At 44.2% G+C, this 19,259-nt stretch overlaps 1 protein-coding gene across 7 annotated transcripts in view; it reads left to right on the forward strand.

Annotated features, from left to right (window-relative positions):
• LOC110521237 (GRAM domain-containing protein 2A) overlaps positions 1–19,259 on the forward strand; it is a 61,288-nt gene that overhangs the window by 18,566 nt on the left and 23,463 nt on the right. For all 7 annotated transcript variants that reach the window (XR_016495068.1, XR_016495071.1, XR_016495069.1 and 4 more), the window contains exons 3-6: positions 7,273–7,330; positions 10,437–10,509; positions 14,870–14,973; positions 17,059–17,157. Coding sequence is in view for 2 of the 7 variants with exons in the window: in XM_036968803.2 (XP_036824698.2) it covers positions 7,273–7,330; positions 10,437–10,509; positions 14,870–14,973; positions 17,059–17,157 (334 nt within the window). In the remaining 5 variants the exon portion in view is untranslated. The remainder of the gene's footprint in view (positions 1–7,272; positions 7,331–10,436; positions 10,510–14,869; positions 14,974–17,058; positions 17,158–19,259) is intronic.

Here is a 19,259-nt window from a genome sequence, read left to right on the forward strand (position 1 = left end):
AACTTGTAGTAATCGTGGCTGAAAACCGACCGGGTACACCGGGCTCATGCCCTGGGACCATGACTCCAAATTAGGAAAGTGTTCCTAATGTTTTGTACACTCCGTGTATATGCGTATTTGGTGTGGCTCACAGATGAAATACATTACAGATGACTGTGGCGAATGGGAGCTGTTTAATACTCTTGATGTAACATGTCCTTGGTTCAGTTCAGATCAGCCTTCTCTTTTCCCTGAAGGCAGGGAGTGGAGGGAGGTCTGGCAATCTGGGCACGGCCCACAGTGGTGTCATCATACCTACCCAGCCTTGTGATCCTAGGTTGGCAAAGGAAGGTCAGCTTCTCAGTTAGCAGTTTTATCTATGAAAAAAGATTGTAGTCAGAGTACAGTATAACTGGGGATGCAGGGTAGCCTAGAGGTTAGAGCTTTGGACTAGTAACCGAAAGGTTGCAAGTTCGAATCCCTGAGCTGACTAGGTACAAATCTGTCTGTCGTTCTGCCCCTGAACCCACTGTTCCTAGGTTGTCATTGTAAATAAGAATTTGTTCTTAACTGACTTTCCTAGTTAAAAATAAATAAAGAATAACTGCAGTTATTCTGCAATTACTGTGTCCAAAATACCACAATTTCAAAACTGCAATGATTTTCTTTAAGGGTACCTTTAGCCAAAAAGTTGGCTAACGTTAACTATTATTTTTACCTTAATCAAACGATGAATCCAGCAGCCAAACGATTGACGACCGGGTGGCAGGGTGCCTAGTGGTTAGAGCGTTGGACTAGTAACCGAAATGGTTGCAAGATCGAATCGCTGAGCTGACAAGGTAAAAATCTGTCGTTCTAGCCCTGAACAAGGCAGTTAACCCACTGTTCCTAGGTCGTCATTGAAAATAAGAATTTGTTCTTAACTGACTTCCCGAGTTAAAAAAAAGACTGATATTCTGACATTTTTTGAAAGCGCAATGTCAGTTTTTATTAGAGTCAGTATAGCAATGTAATGCTATTGATCTGTCAGTTTCCCTAGGTAACTCCCTACTTTTCACACTGACACGGTATAAACAGCTCTACAGACTTCACTGTCATGGTGCCCAGTCAGTACACAACACTATGCTCATCATGTCTTAGCAGGATCAGATGGTGACAGGTGTCCCAGCAGGGTCAGACAGCCAGGGAAGACCAGTCTACAGAGTTCACGTGAATTTTGCAAATATATTATAACAATCAGTGAATGGATACAAAGTTCCATCTTGATTTGATGGCTAGACCTTCAGTACAGTAGCTACAGGACAGCAGCTTAAAGCCACAGTATGAGATCTGGGAATTATGGTAATTTCAATTATTGAACCATTGATTGGATAATCCCAATCAACCTATTCTTGGATAATATAAAGTGTAAATGTCAATGTACACCAAGATCATTCTTCGTCATGCCTTATCTGAGCAGGATAACATGGTGGCAGGAGTCTCATCAGGGTCAGGCATCCAGGGAAGACCAGAGAATTTTTTCCAATGCAACACTTTATTCCCTCTGTGCAGCAATGGACAAACAAGAAACAATTATATGTCAGTTTGACAAAACCTCTAAAGATGATTTCCAAACTGTATCAAGTGTTGATAGTCTTTTACCAATGACACAAAACATGTAAAACAAAAATGAGAGGAAGACCTGGGAGACGCTATTGTATGATGATGAATGGATACAGATGTGTGTGTGAAGGCCCAGTCATGTTCATATCATCTAAGACATAAATTACTGCAGCTTAAAACCATCCAGAGAAGGTACTATATGCTCAAAAAACTGCTCAAAAAAATTAAGGGAACACTTAAACAACACAATGTAACTCCAAGTCAATTACACTTCTGTGAAATCAAACTGTCCACTTAGGAAGCAACACTGATTGACAATAAATGTCACATGCTGTTGTGCAAATGGAATAGACAACAGGTGGAAATTCTAAGCAATTTGCAAGACACCCCCAATAAAGGAGTGGTTCTGCAGCTCGTGACCACGGACCACTTCTCAGTTCCTATGCTTCCTGGCTGATGTTTTGGTCACTTTTGAATGCTGGCGGTGCTTTCACTCTAGTGGTAGCATGAGACGGAGTCTACAACCCACACAAGTGGCTCAGGTAGTGCAGCTCATCCAGGATGGCACATCAATGCGAGCTGTGACAAGAAGGTTTGCTGTGTCTGTCAGCATAGTGTCCAGAGTATGGAGGCGCTACCAGGAGACAGGCCGGTACATCAGGAGACGTGGAGGAGGCCGTAGCAGGGCAACAACCCAGCAGCAGGACAGCTACCTCCGCATTTGTGCAAGGAGGAGCACTGCCAGAGCCCTGCAAAATGACCTCCAGGAGGCCACAAATGTGCATGTGTCTGCTCAAGCGGTCAGAAACAGACTCCATGTGGGTGTTATGAGGGCCCGACATCCACAGGTGGGGGTTGTGCTTACAGCCCAACACCGTGCAGGACGTTTGGCATCTTCACAGATGAAGGCAGGTTAACACTGTGCACATGTGACAGACGTGATAGAGTCTGGAGACGCCGTGGAGAACGTTCTGCTGCCTGCAACATCCTCCAGCATGACCGGTCAGTCATGGTGTGGGGTGGCATTTCTTTGGGGGGCTGCACAGCCCTCCATGTGCTCGCCAGAGGTAGCCTGACTGCCATTAGGTACCAAGATGAGATCCTCAGACCCGTTGTGAGACCATATGCTGGTGTGGTTGGCCCTGAGTTCCTCCTAATGCAAGACAATGCTAGACCTCATGTGGCTGGAGTGTGTCAGCAGTTCCTGCAAGAGGAAGGCATTGATGCTATGCACTGGCCCGCCCGTTCCCCAGACCTGAATCCAATTGAGCACATCTGGGACATCATGTCTCGCTCCATCCACCAACGCCACGTTGCACCACAGACTGTCCAGGAGTTGGCGGATGCTTTAGTCCAGGTCTGGGAGGATATCCCTCAGGAGACCATCCGCCACCTCATCAGGAGCATGCCCAGGCGTTGTAGGGAGGTCATACAGGCACGTGGAGGCCACACACACACTACTGAGCCTCATTTTGACTTGTTTTAAGGACATTACATCAAAGTTGGATCAGCCTGCAGTGTTGTTTTCCACTTTAATTTTGAGTGTGACTCCAAATCCAGACCTCCATGGGTTGATAAGCACAACTCCATGTTGTCAGCACATTCAACTATGTAAAGAAAAAAGTATTTAATAAGAATATTTCATTCATTCAGATCTAGGATGTGTTATTTTAGTGTTCCCTTTATTTTTTTGAGCAGTGTATATATACTATATGTCAGTGAAACTGAATATCAAGCACTCAGAAATGTAAGTCTCCTCTAGTGGAGATGTAACACACACCAGGAAACATATTTCCATATGTTATGGTCTTGTGAAGGCTGGCTGATTTCTAGCTAAAAAGTATGTTCTTTTATCTCATCACGTCTACAGATACGCCCTGTTTTTGTTTGCTTGGAAATGTTGATACTGGATACTGTTATCTGAAGAAACTGTGTAATCTAGCATTTATAGCGGCTAAGAAATGTATTGCCATCGATTGGAAGGTTGGTTATCCTCCCACAATGTCGCAATGGATGTATCACTAGGTTTGATTCATTACAAGATTGTGGGTATACTGGATGTATCACTAGGTTTGATTCATTACAAGATTGTGGGTATACTGGATGTATCACTAGGTTTGATTCATTACAAGATTGTGGGTATACTGGATGTATCACTAGGTTTGATTCATTACAAGATTGTGGGTATACTGGATGTATCACTAGGTTTGATTCATTACAAGATTGTGGGTATACTGGATGTATCACTAGGTTTGATTCATTACAAGATTGTGGGTATACTGGATGTATCACTAGGTTTGATTCATTACAAGATTGTGGGTATACTGGATGTATCACTAGGTTTGATTCATTACAAGATTGTGGGTATACTGGATGTATCACTAGGTTTGATTCATTACAAGATTGTGGGTATACTGGATGTATCACTAGGTTTGATTCATTACAAGATTGTGGGTATACTGGATGTATCACTAGGTTTGATTCATTACAAGATTGTGGGTATACTGGATGTATCACTAGGTTTGATTCATTACAAGATTGTGGGTATACTGGATGTATCACTAGGTTTGATTCATTACAAGATTGTGGGTATACTGGATGTATCACTAGGTTTGATTCATTACAAGATTGTGGGTATACTGGGAAACTTTCATAAGGTCTGGGTGCCTTATATGGAATACTATATGACAAAACTGGACTGTATTGAAAACATTAGATTTTTGTTGTTGTCAAGCAGTCTGATTTGGGGGATTATGGCTCAGATGCATAAGGCACATCTCTCTCCAGAATGGACTCTCTCCTGCCATTTTGTGGGTATTTATTGTTTCATAACTTCATTGTTTTCTATGTCTAAAACTTCCCCATTAGAAATATCACCAGTTGTAGACTATATGTAACACTTTAATTCTAACAGGTTTCATTTAGAATCTGCAATGTTTATTTGGTTATGGTAATTTCAGTAAGTTTTCTATCGTTCTCGTTGTCGGGGTGGACATGTGTTTTGCAGAAATCACAACCTACAGTACGTTACACTTGTGAGAAACACGTTTTTGTTTAATGCCTTCCGTTTTGTCAATTTATTAATCGTCTTTTGTTTGAAAAATCTCCTGTCAATGTTGAGTAAGGACGCGCACCTGATTACACAGTATGACTAGTCGACCTGACACCTTAGCTTGTCACTGATGTTCTAACTAACCCCAGAACCACAGGAGAATTTATGTTCAGACTAACCCCAGAACCACAGGAGAATTGATGTTCTAACTAACCCCAGAACACCCCAGAACCACAGGAGAATTGATGTTCTAACTAACCCCAGAACCACAGGAGAATTGATGTTCTAACTAACCCCAGAACCACAGGAGAATTGATGTTCTAACTAACCCCAGAACCACAGGAGAATTGATGTTCTAACTAACCCCAGAACACCCCAGAACCACAGGAGAATTGATGTTCTAACTAACCCCAGAACCACAGGAGAATTGATGTTCTAACTAACCCCAGAACCACAGGAGAAGGTGAACAGTGTTAAGAACGCTGGCTTCCGGGTTGGATGCTTCCGGGTTGGATGCGCGCTGTGTTAAGAAGCACTGCTTCTTCTTCCGCGCATCCAACCCGGAAGCCAGCCGCACCAATGTGTCGGAGGAAACACCGTTCACCTGGCAACCTTGGTTAGCGCGCACTGCGCCCGGCCCGCCACAGGAGTCGCTGGTGCGCGATGAGACAAGAACATCCCTACCGGCCAAGCCCTCCCATGACTTTCAACCTTCGTCTCTCCCGAGCCCGTACGGAGACAAGATAGTAGCTACTAAAACAATTGGATACCACGAAATTGGGGAGAAAAGAGAGACCCTTAATGAAAACCTGCTCAGGACCTCAGACTGGGGTGAACGTTCACCTTCCAACAGGACAAGGATCCTAAGCACACTGGATCCTTGTCCTGCAATGCAGGAGTGGCTTCGGGATAAGTCTCTGAATGTCCTTGAGGGGCCCAGCCAATGCCCGGACTTGAACCCGATGAAACATCTCTGCGGAGACTTGAAAATAGCTGTGCAACGACGCTCCGCATCCAACATGACAGAGCTTGAGAGGATCTGCTGAGAAGAATGGGAGAAACTCCCCAAGTACAGGTGTGCCAAGCTTGTAGCGTCATACCCAAGAAGACTGTAATCGCTGCCAAAGGTGCTTCAACAAAGTACTGAGTAAAGGGTCTGAATACTTATGTAAATGTGATATTTAAGTTTTTGATTTTTTTATACATTTGCAAACATTTAGAAAAAAACTGTTTTTGCTTTGTCATAATGGAGTGTTGTGTGTATTGTTTGTAGATTGATGAGGGGAAAAAAACAATTTAATACATTTTAGAAAAGGCTTTAACGTTGCAAAATGTGGAAAAAGTCAAGGTGTCTGAATACTTTCCAAATGCACTGTACAAGGTAAAGAAACCAATATGTCATTGTTGTAAATTGGGCGATCTATTCTTTTAACAGACTTGTCATTATATGAACAGGTACAGTCAGGTTCTAGAATTTCACCAGTTCTGATTCTATGTTGGTTTGTATGTACAGTATAATACAGAATGCCAGGCTTGGGCCGGGAATAGGAAGTAGTCTATAAGAGTTCCTTGGGGATATTAGAGTGGGCCTACTTTGGGCTCTAGTGGTCTTAGTTCAGCATCAATCACTTTAGATGTGCGAGTGCCAGAGGGAGGGAGAGAGAGAGAAAGCGAGAATAAGACCGGGCTTGTGTGTGTCACTCTAATCTAAGAGTCATATGTTCATCATTACAGCAGTTTAACAGTACATGCTATCGTAATGTTATATGAAGAATAAATTGACGCTACAAACGAATCATCAGCAATGATGGTGACAAACCATAGAAACAGTGTCACCACTCCTCACCTTTTCTGTTTCCCTGCCTCTCCCCTGTCTCTCCCCTGTCTCTCCTCTGTGTCTCCCCTGTCTCTCCTCTCTCTCCCCTGTCTCTCCCCTGTCTCTCCCCTGTCCCTCCTCTCTCTCCCCTGTCTCTCCCCTGTCTCTCCTCTGTGTCTCCCCTGCCCCTCCTCTTTCTCCCCTGTCTCTCCCCTGTCTCTCCCCTGTCCCTCCCCTGCCTCTCCCCTGTCCCTCCCCTGCCTCTCCCCTGTCCCTCCCCTGTCTCTCCCCTGTCTCTCCCCTGTCCCTCCCCTGCCTCTCCCCTGTCCCTCCCCTGCCTCTCCCCTGTCCCTCCCCTGTACCTCCCCTGTCTCTCCCCTGTCTCTCCTCTGTGTCTCCCCTGCCCCTCCTCTCTCTCCCCTGTCTCTCCCCTGTCTCTCCCCCCGTCTCTCCTCTGTCTCTCCCCTGTCTCTCCCCTGTCTCTCCCCTGTCTCTCCCCTGTCCCTCCCCTGCCTCTCCCCTGTCCCTCCCCTGTACCTCCCCTGTACCTCCCCTGTCTCTCCTCTGTCTCTCCCCTGCCTCCCCCCTGTCCCTCCCCTGTACCTCCCCTGCCTCTCCTCTGTCTCCCCTCTGTCTCTCCTCTGTCTCTCCCCTGTCCCTCCCCTGCCTCTCCCCTGTCCCTCCCCTGCCTCTCCCCTGTCTCTCCTCTGTCTCTCCTCTGTCCCTCCCCTGTCCCTCCCCTGCCTCTCCCCTGCCTCTCCCCTGTCCCTCCCCTGTCCCTCCCCTGCCTCTCCCCTGTCTCTCCTCTCTCCCTCCTCTACAGGCTGCAACTGATTGATGACCTGACGTATGAAGATGTCAAGAAATGCTACAGGGGCTCGGTGAGTTGTTTTTACTGTGTCCAGATTCCACTGTTTTGTTATGGTGTTTCTACCCACTGGAATGTTGCTTCGGTTCCCTGGGAAACATGAAGTGATGATGTATGTCGGTTCCCTGGGAAACATGAAGTGATGATGTATGTCGGTTCCCTGGGAAACATGAAGTGATGATGTATGTCGGTTCCCTGGGAAACATGAAGTGATGATGTATGTCGGTTCCCTGGGAAACATGAAGTGATGATGTATGTCGGTTCCCTGGGAAACATGAAGTGATGATGTATGTCGGTTCCCTGGGAAACATGAAGTGATGATGTATGAATGTTACGTCGGTTCCCTGGGAAACATGAAGTTCTTGTTATATATTGTATGCAGGTCATATAGGTATGAGTTTTAGGATGTTTATTATTATGTGAGGTTGTCTAGTCAAAGCTTCACCTACCGACACAGAGTCAACAGTAAGTGACAACTTGAGCTCTGAATGGATCACATCGTATGACTTATGATTTAAATAGCCTTCTACCAGACTTACACACACACACACACACACACACACACACACACACACACACACAGGGCTATTTATCACATGGAAATCACCCACAGACATTCCCAGAAAAGGAACTACTGTCTCTGTCTAGCCTCCATTATAACAAGTTTATCATTTTAAAAGGCTAACTGATCATTAGAAAAACCTTTTCAATTATGTAAGCACAGCTGACAAATCAAGTCAAATGTATTCATATAGCCCTTCGTACATCAGCTGATATCTCAAAGTGCTGTACAGAAACCCAGCCTAAAACCCCAAACAGCAAGCAATGCAGGTGTAGAAGCACGGTGGCTAGGAAAAACTCCCTAGAAAGGCCAAAACCTAGGAAGAAACCTAGAGAGGAACCAGGCTATGAGGGGTGGCCAGTCCTCTTCTGGCTGTGCCGGGTGGAGATTATAACAGAACATGGCCAAGATGTTCAAATGTTCATAAATGACCAGCATGGTCGAATAATAATAAGGCAGAACAGTTGAAACTGGAGCAGCAGCACGGCCAGGTGGACTGGGGACAGCATGGAGTCATCATGTCAGGACAACTGTTGTCCTGATTAAAGAAGTTATACAACTGGCTTTCTTTAGACTAGTTGAGTATCTGGAGCATCCGCATTTGCGGGTTTGATTACAGGCTCAAAATGGCCAGAAACAAAGAACTTTCTTCTAGTGTCTAGCCACAGAGTTTCTTAACCCAGAGGCGCATCATCGCAAGACTTCCTGAAACGCTTGCGAAACAGACCAAGTAGACCAGGCCAGAGTTTGGTGTTTGAGGAATCAGTGAGAGAAGTGAAAAATGATTCTTTAGTTGTTAATTCGATCGAAATCTAAAGGCCCAACGTAGATCCGAACCAAAATGTCTGAAGTGGAACATGTTATTACTACAACCTCGTGAAAGTGACAACCTGATATGATTTCATTTTTTGTCAAAAACAACGTTATATCGAAAGAGTGCCTTTGATTTGACATGAGACGACCGTTAGCCCTGATGACGTGTTTCTACTCGCTTAGCTAGCCAACGTCGCCATGACATCGCCGACAAGTGTGATCTGGAATTTCTATTGGAGAAGCCGTTTTGGCCAATCTTCATTTCATACTGTACTGTCTTTGGTCGAGCCTCAATTATAACCCAGGCTGAGACACAGAGGGGAAGGGATTGTCTGTCACACCACTACAGATGACAGAGAAGGGAAGGGAGCACTGTTAGATGTTACTCAGGAAGAGATCAGGTCACAAAACAGTGTGACACGGGAAGTGTGTCTGAGTTAGAACACAACACAGTGTGACACAGGAAGTGTGTCTGAGTTAGAACACAACACAGTGTGACACGGGAAGTGTGTCTGAGTTAGAACACAACACAGTGTGACACGGGAAGTGTGTCTGAGTTAGAACACAACACAGTGTGACACAGGAAGTGTGTCTGAGTTAGAACACAACACAGTGTGACACAGGAAGTGTGTCTGAGTTGGAACACAACACAGTGTGACACAGGAAGTGTGTCTGAGTTGGAACACAACACAGTGTGACACAGGAAGTGTGTCTGAGTTGGAACACAACACAGTGTGACACAGGAAGTGTGTCTGAGTTAGAACACAACACAGTGTGACACAGGAAGTGTGTCTGAGTTTGAACACAACACAGTGTGACACAGGAAGTGTGTCTGAGTTAGAACACAACACAGTGTGACACAGGAAGTGTGTCTGAGTTGGAACACAACACAGTGTGACACAGGAAGTGTGTCTGAGTTAGAACACAACACAGTGTGACACGGGAAGTGTGTCTGAGTTAGAACACAACACAGTGTGACACAGGAAGTGTGTCTGAGTTAGAACACAACACATTGTGACACAGGAAGTGTGTCTGATTTGGAACACAACACAGTGTGACAGGATTCTGTTTGGGAGAAGTAAAACAGTGAGTGAACATTTTCTGAAAGGAACCTCACCCACCTCTCCTGTCTCACCCTATCTCCCTCCCCCTTGTCTCCCCCATCTTACCCCTGTCTCCCCCATCTTACCCCTGTCTCCCCCTTGTCTCCTCCATCTTATTCCTGTCTCCCCCTGTCTCACCCCTGTCTCACCCTTGTCTCCTCCATCTTATTCCTGTCTCCCCCATCTTATTCATGTCTCCCCTCTGTCTCCCCCTGTCTCACCCTTGTCTCCTCCATCTTATTCCTGTCTCCCCTCTGTCTCCCCCTGTCTCACCCTTGTCTCCTCCATCTTATTCCTGTCTCCTCTCTGTCTCCCCCTGTCTCACCCTTGTCTCCTCCATCTTATTCCTGTCTCCCCTCTGTCTCCCCTCTGTCTCCCCCTGTCTCACCCTTGTCTCCTCCATCTTATTCCTGTCTCACCCTTGTCTCCTCCATCTTATTCCTGTCTCCTCCATCTTATTCATGTCTCCCCTCTGTCTCCCCCTGTCTCACCCTTGTCTCCTCCATCTTATTCCTTTCTCCCCCCTGTCTCACCCCGTCTCCTCCATCGTACCCCTGTCTCCCCCTTGTCTCACCCTCTCTCACCCCCGTCTCCTCCATCGTACCCCTGTCCCCCCCGTCTTACCCGTCTCCCCCTAACAGACCGTCAGCAAATACAACTCCCAGTACCACAAGCTGTTCCAGAGCGTCCCCAAGGAGGAGATCCTTATGAAAGGTAGGTCAGGGAGACCATCTATTCCTCTTACACTGATCCAATATCCAATACCACTGTCTGTCTATGATGCAACAAGCTCTCAACAAGTCTCATGTCAGAATTAGACGTTCATCCGTGCTTCTCAAACGTCAAATTTTGAAGGTGTTCCAAACATCACATTTCGAAATGTCTTGTTACTGTACATGTCTGTATCGTTCAAGGTTAAGTTTAGGCATTCATTCTGAATTCTTAAGGTTAGCCATTAACTCAGAATAGTTAAGGTAAGGGTTAAGGTTTGGGATATTTTTTTATTTTTTTTTAAACTTCGTATCGTTTGCTTTGAACATGCAACCTTTGGAATGAGAGGCAGATGCTTTTGCCTATACACCATCCCCGTAAACAAAACCAAAGCCTACTTAAAGGTAACAGCGCTCACTGCTGCCCCTAGTGGCCAGTTTCCACATCATCTCCTGACGTACTCAGACATGGATGGACGTTGAATACCGACTTGTATCACAGGTGACCTGGCTGCCCGTGGTCTAGTGGTAACACACCCGGTTTAGAAAGGTCACCCCTCTTCTGACGACCAGGGGTTCAATTCCCAGCTCCAACCCTTCACTCTGTTTCTCCCACCTATGTATCACCTCTGTTATGCCATACCTATTTCAAAATATATTAGAAAAAAGTTATGCATGTCATTTTCAGTGATTTGTTCATTTAATCTTTACCAAAATAATGTAACCTTAACCTCTTAATATGTTTCTCAAAATCATTCATTAAGTTTAACAAAAAGAGAGACAATAAACAGATTGATTTTTTTTTTTTTTGAATTTTACCCCTTTTTTCTCCCCAATTTCGTGGTATCCAGTTGTTGTAGTAGCTACTTACTTGTCTCATCGCTACAACTCCCGTACGGGCTCGGGAGAGACGAAGGTTGAAAGTCATGCGCCCTCCAATACACAACCAAACCAAGCCGCACTGCTTCTTAACACATCGCGCATCCAACCCGGAAGCCAGCCGCACCAATGCGCCGGAGGAAACACCGTGCACCTGGCAACCTTGGTTAGCGTACACTGCACCTGGCCTGCCACGGGAGTCGCTGGTGCGCGATGAGACAAGGATATCCCTACCGGCCAAACCCTCCCTTAACCCGGACGACGCTAGGCCAATTGTGCGTCGCCCCACGGACCTCCCGGTCGTGGCCAGTTACGACAGAGTCTGGGCGCAAACCCAGAGTCTCTGGTGGCACAGCTGGCACAGCAGTACAGCGCCCTTAACCACTGCGCCACCCGGGAGGCCCTAGTTCTTTGGTTTTAATCTCCTTGCATTTCCTATCTTGCCACGTGACTCTGTTTTTAAAGGATTGTGGGTAACTTCATGATTCTTTCACACAACATTGTATACATGTCTGAAGAAAGAAGAGTATATTTCTATATTAGGATTAGGCAGCGTGTCGTGCCATGAGTCGTAATGGGATCGTGATAAACAGATATCAAAACCATAAGGCTGATTGACGTTCAATGAGCACAGCACCCATTTCCCCCCATGTATGATTGTCAGTGGAAAGTGCAAAGGCCTCATTTCCTGCAGGTCAACATCCAGTTACCGCTGGTACTTTGAGCACTGTGCTTGACAATGCCTTCCAAATCGGTATAGAACGGCAAATTATCAAATACACTGTTAACATTAAGACACCAGACAAAGGTATCTAATTCTGCACTAGACAGGACTCAAAATCATCATCATAATGATGTTTAGAAGCTTTAGAGAGAGGAAACTACACCAAAAGAGAAGGTATATGATTCTGCACTAGACAGGACTCAAAATCATCATCATAATGATGTTTAGAAGCTTTAGAGAGAGGAAACTACACCAAAAGAGAAGGTATATAATTCTGCACTAGACAGGACTCAACATTTTTATATATTTTTAAATAGTGTTTTCAACCTTTTCTGCTAATGTTCCCAGTCCACTTGATTAAGTGGTGTTACGTATTTCCAAACATCTCAGGAGGATGTGTTTCAATAATAAGTTAAGGTTTTCGTCTCCTTCAAGTTGGTGGCAGCTCAGTTGCCATTCGTTTTGGGTGTTACAAAGCACTTCATTTTAACAGTGTACTGTCTATGAGCCAATATCCATACTAGCACACTACTGAACTTAGAATTCTTCATACTAATTGGTGGACCATCTGGCTTGGATGTGAATGTGTGCAGCACATTTGTGTAGTGTGAAGAAAACAGTCCAAGTCGAAACATTTTGAATTAGGGGTGTTAATCTGCACTTAGTTTGAATAGAGAGTTTGCTCCACTCCAATGTGCAGAGGTTGATTGTACAGTACACTAAGCTAGGTCCTGTATAGCTACAATACAATAATTGAGATGTATTCATATTTAATTCCTACTTTTATGGACATTAAAACCACGCCAAACTTGCTAGTCACTAAAACGCATTTAAAAAGTTAGGCTACACATCAATTTGGACATGTGATTTGAGCCTGACTCAATCAATTCCCCCGTTTTTTTTCAAATCACTTTCAGGAGTCTGTTGGGAGCAGGAGGCATCACAGCTTTCAGGCTTCAGTGTTCAGGCTTCAGTGTTCAGGCTTCACAACTCTCAGGCTTCAGCGTAGGCTTGGGCGAAATACCGTTTATACCGCATACCAGGGTATTTCGAAATGCACTATATACTCTATATATTTGGCTATTTCAGCCACACCCGTTGCTGACAGGTGTATAAAATCGAGCACACAGCCATGCAATCTCCATAGACAAACATTGGCAGTAGAAGGGCCCGTACTGAAGAGCTTAGTGACTTTCATCATAGCACCGTCATAGGATGCCACCTTTCCAACAAGTCAGGTCGTCAAATTTCTGCCCTGCTAGAGCTGCCCTGGTCAACTGTAAGTGCTGTTATTGTGAAGTGGAAACGTCTAGGAACAACAACGGCTCAGTCGTGAAGTGGTAGACCACACAAGCTCACAGAACGGCACCGCTGAGTGCTGAAGCGTGTAGCGCGTACAATCATCTGTCCTGGGTTGCAACACTCACTACCGTGTTCCAAACTTCCTCTGGAAGCAACATCAGCACAATAACTGTGAGTCGGGAGCTTCATGAAATGGGTTTCCATGGCCGAGCAGCCGCACGCAAGCCTAAGATCACCGTGTGCAATGCCAAGTGTCGGCTGGAGTGGTGTAAAGCAGTGGAAACGCGTTCTCTGAAGTGATGAATCACCTCCATCTCCCTCCATCTTCCTTAATCCCTCTTTAATTCTCTCTTTCTCTTTTGTTACCCCCCTCTCTCTCCATCCCTCCCTCTCACTCTCCACCAGTCTGGGCAACCCTGTACCAGCCTGCTACATTTAGCTAGAAATGAGTCATTATGACACATCATCTTTTTGCCATTTTAGGCTGTTTTTGTTTTGGTTATGACTCATAGCTCGTGTCTTGTGACGTTGCTTCATAATCTGTGGTAGAATAGAATTATATAATATATATATATATATATATATATATATATAGTAGAATAGAATTGAGTTTATTTGTTTTTTGGTCATTTTATAATTTGTTGTTTGGGTGTCTAAAGATCTATTTGTTAGTATGTTTATGCCCTGAAGAAAATATTTTAGGGATTATGAAAATGACATACTGATATTGTAAATTTATATTTTAAATGGAAATCACCACCCATCAACAGTGTTCATATCCCTTTCCTTCCGTGTGTAGGTTTGAAGCCAACTCGTATACAGTGAGTGTACAAAACATTAGGAACACCTTCCTAGTATTGTTGCAACCCCTTTTGTCCTCAGAACAGCCTCAATTCGTCGGGGCATGGACTCAACAAGGTGTCAAGTATTCCACGGGGCTGCTGGAACATGTCGACTCCAATGTTTCCCACAGCTGTGTCAAGTTGGCTTGATGTCCTTTGGGTGGTGGACCATTCTTGATACACAGGGAAACTGTTGAGCGTGAAAAACCCAGTAGCGTTGCAGTTCTTGACACACTCAAACCGATGTGCCTGGGACCTACTACCATATCCTGTTCAAAGGCACAAATATGTTGTCTTGCCCATTCGCCTTCTGAATGGCACATGTACACAATTCATGTCTCAATTGCCTTAACGTTTTAAAATCCATCTTTATCTTGTCTCCTCCCCATTAATCTACACTGATTTAAAGTGGATTTAACAGGTGACATCAATAAGGGATAATAGCTTTCACCTGGTCAGTCTATGTCATGTGAATCCACTCAGCCATGTGTTGTATTCCCGAGGCTAGTCTCCAGCTCTGTATATCCTCCCTCTGGTGTGTTGAATGAAATAGATCAGTATTATAATGCATCTCTTATGGTATTCCCAATCTTATGGTGTCTTTTTCCCATTCCCAGTGTATTCCTGTGCTCTCCTCCGAGACATCCTACTTCAGGGCCGCCTCTACATCTCCCGCAACTGGCTGTGTTTCTATGCCAACCTCTTTGGGAAGGACATCAAGGTGAGTGGTGATGTTCCAGTGGGAATTGCAACTGCCCTCGGCCTTGACACAAAATGGCTGCTTTCTTCTAACAATGAAAAGAGGGAGTAGACTTTATCATCGAGTACAACACTGTCGGTATGATCATTTCAGTTGATAAACAGGTTTTCTTTCTGGACTTGATCTCCATGTTTTCCATTGACTCATTCCAAGATAAATGGATGTCTGTCATCTCTGTTCAATTGCTGAATGTTTCTCTCTTTGAATAGAGAATCAAGATGTCTGATGGAGCCTCGGCACTTAACAACCTGAACACAAAAGACATTCAAATGAATCTCACTGCATTCAGGTTTTCTCTTTATTGTATAGTACACTCTTAGAATGAAAGGTGCTACCTAGAACCTAAAAGGGTTCACCTAAGGGGACATCCGTATAACCCTTTTAATGTCAAGTTGAGCTGGGAATGTTGTTTTACAAGGGAAATGTTCAACGTTAAATATGCCGTGTGTTTGATGCAGGTATTCAAATACAGTACAATAAAGTGACGTGGGAGCCAGGTTATTCATTGAACAGCAAACTGTTTTACGAGATTTTGACTTCATTTACAGTTAGGGAAATTCAGTTGAGACCCAATTTCCTTATTTACAAATCATTACTTTCATGATACCTGGGAATACAACATAAAAGGGAGGAGCAAAGTGAAATTAAGGTCTGAATAATAAAATCGTTGGTCACATACACAGTCAAGTGTTAAAAAGTTTTCAAGAGGAAAGGATATTTGGAACCAATTGACTTATTTCAAATGTGCATCCAGATCAAAGTCTAGACCTATGCTTTTCAATGACACAATATTGGTGTTGTGCTGCTATGAATAACATAATTATATTGAATTGACAACTACCTAACATGAGAATGGTTACTCTATTCTCATGGTCTTCCTGACCAATGGTCTTCGTGACCAATCGTATTCCTGACCAATCGTCTTCCTAACCAATCATATTCCTGACCAATGGTCTTCCTGACCAATAACCAGCCAGTCAATTGAAGTGTCTGAAGAGAAAGCACATGCAGTGTCAACTGACCCTGAAACCCCGGCTAGTTGTCACTCACCATGTGTTACACTCCGGCTTGACTAAACATTTATTTGTTCCTTTTTTTCACTCTTGTTTGTTTTGAGCCGTTCTGCTCCCTCTTTCTTTACATGGGAACAAAGTCTCAGGGTTCTGGGCTTTAGCACAAATGTGACATGGCTAACGTGTCCTGTGCCCTATGCCAGGCTAATGTTAACGTTACTGTGTCTCAATGTGTCACTAACAACGTTACTGTGTCTCAATGTGTAACTAACAATGTTACTGTGTCTCAATGTATAACTAACAATGTTACTGTGTCTCAATGTGTCACTAACAACGTTACTGTGTCTCAATGTGTAACTAACAATGTTACTGTGTAACTAACAATGTTACTGTGTCTCAATGTGTAACTAACAATGTTACTGTGTCTCAATGTGTAACTAACAATGTTACTGTGTAACCAACAACGTTACTGTGTCTCAATGTGTAACTAACAACGTTACTGTGTCTCAATGTGTAACTAACAATGTTACTGTGTCTCAATGTGTAACTAACAACGTTACTGTGTCTCAATGTGTAACTAACAATGTTACTGTGTCTCAATGTGTAACTAACAATGTTACTGTGTAACTAACAATGTTACTGTGTAACTAACAACGTTACTGTGTCTCAATGTGTAACTAACAACGTTACTGTGTCTCAATGTGTAACTAACAATGTTACTGTGTCTCAATGTGTAACTAACAACGTTACTGTGTCTCAATGTGTAACTAACAATGTTACTGTGTCTCAATGTGTCACTAACAATGTTACTGTGTCTCAATGTGTCACTAACAATGTTACTGTGTCTCAATGTGTAACTAACAATGTTACTGTGTCTCAATGTGTCACTAACAATGTTACTGGGTCTCAATGTGTCACTAACAATGTTACTGGGTCTCAATGTGTAACTAACAATGTTACTGCGTCTCACTAAGGGAATGAAGGGATTCTATGAGCTGCAGCTGGTGACCATGTTGCTGCATTTCCTTTACAGGTGGCCATTCCAGTGGTGTCATTACGGCTGGTGAAGAAGCACAGGACGGCAGGCCTGGTTCCCAACGGGTTGGCCATCACCGTGGACACCAGCCAGAAGGTACGCTACAGTACACAACAGTGTAGTACAAGGCAGTACAATGCAATAAGGCTATACCACTCACAGACAGTTAATACTACATACAGCTAGCATACAGATAGCAGACAGCTAGCACACAGATAGCAGACAGCTAGCATACAGATAGCAGACAGCTAGCATACTGTAGGTGCTTATCTGCAGACACCAAAGTGGTAGGGAGGTTGTTTCAGGGCCAGTCCTGTTTGACTTTAACTTATCTTAGTCTTGCCAAACAAGGGAAAGCAAAGATGTAGCATTGCAGAATGCAAACAGTCAGGCTGACAGCCAGGCTACCAACAAGGTAGTTAGGCTAACAACCAGGTAGGCAGGATATCAACCAGATAGCCAAGCTAACAACCAGGTAGCCAAGCTAACAAACAGGAAGCCATGCTAACAAACAGGAAGCCATGCTAACAAACAGGAAGCCATGCTAACAACTAGGTAGCCAGGTTAATAACCAGGAAGCCAGGCTAACAACCAGGAAGCGTAGGCTAACAACCAGGAAGCTTAGGCTAACAACCAGGAAGCCATGCTAACAACCAGGAAGCCATGCTAACAAACAGGAAGCCATGCTAACAACCAGGAAGCGTAGGCTAACAACCAGGTAGGCAGGCTAACAACCAGGAAGCGTAGGCTAACAACCAGGTAGGCAGGCTAACAAGGAAGCTAGACTAACAACCAGGTAGGCAGGCTAACAACCAGGTAGCCGGGCTAACAACAAGGCTAACAACCAGATCATCAGATAGTCAGCCTAATGAAGCTAACAGCCACACTCAACAACATGAAATAGCGTGTTTGAGAACACCTGAACCAAACAGAATGTAACCTAGTCAGCACATGTGGTAGCACACGTGGTAGCACACGTGGTAGCACACGCGGAGCGTTAATGTCAGTCACAACTTCAAATGAAGCAATCCTCCCGGGGGTCCAAAGGTAGAGGATCCACGCTGATTTTTTGACTTGTTCAGTCTGAGGCAAGTCTGCTAGCGCAGCCACACAGCTCACATACTGTATAGTTGGTTCCGACATCAGGGTAAAGGTCAAATGTCAGATCCACGTTGACCTTCCAGTTATTCAGAGGTGTTTGAGTAGTCTCCTTGTAAAGGAATGAACAAGGATCAGGCTGTTAGTGTTTAATTTGGAATGTTAACCCATTGAGTCACACCACGACGCTGGTGAGATTTGGACTTCTAAACGCCCTTTAAACATTGTGTGTTTGAGCATCCAATAAATAGGTCTGAACCGCAACTCACAGTGATTCAGGGATAATCTCTATAGCCATCCAGCTAATTTACGAGCAACTGGCTAAATAAAAAGACAGGATCTTTTCTCTACTGAGATGTTGGAGTTTGTTTCCCGGTGCTTGACATAGGAGCTCAGCCAAAACAACATGAAGTACAAAGGCTGCATCTCCATCACGAATCTCCCCGAATCCCCCCCCCCCCCCCCCCCCCCAGCAAAATTAGTCTACATTTAAGGCTATTGTTTATTTGTGTATTTCACACTACGTTGAAGTAAAAATGCTTGTATGGATGTCAACCCCAATACATGTTCATGTCATCAATCAACTGCATTACAGGTAAAAACTACTTTGACAACCACCTCTGATTTTTGGATGCTAGCTATGCCGCCAGTTTATACGAACAGGAGTTAGCATTTAACAGTCACTTCTAAACCTGAAAAGGAAAAACTTCTAAATGTTATGCAACGAAAACAGCCAAATATATCCAAATCGTGTTTTTAGTGACCATATTGTGGGCCTGTTACAATACATCGATCATGACGGATTTGATAAATATCCACATTGTTAGATCAGATTTGTTGAATGTGTGCCAATGCAGCGTCCTTCTATTCCCCACAGTCTTCATTCCATTGACCTCTTTACTGCATCAATCCCCATTACCTCCCCGATCTCTTTCCAGAAGTTCAAACAAATGTTTGTGTCTTTGAAATCCCTACACGAGGTATCATAAAGATGTCTTTTATTAGTGAACTTGTTCTGATAGCATGTCGTCAAAGTTCTCCATGTTTGTTGTCAAGGAAGTGAGTTTGTGTTTATACAGGATGTATTTTCCGTCAACCAA

The sequence above is a fragment of the Oncorhynchus mykiss genome, chromosome 4 (genome assembly GCF_057628025.1).
Source record: "Oncorhynchus mykiss isolate SJ-2025 chromosome 4, ASM5762802v1, whole genome shotgun sequence".
Lineage (NCBI taxonomy): Eukaryota > Metazoa > Chordata > Actinopteri > Salmoniformes > Salmonidae > Oncorhynchus > Oncorhynchus mykiss.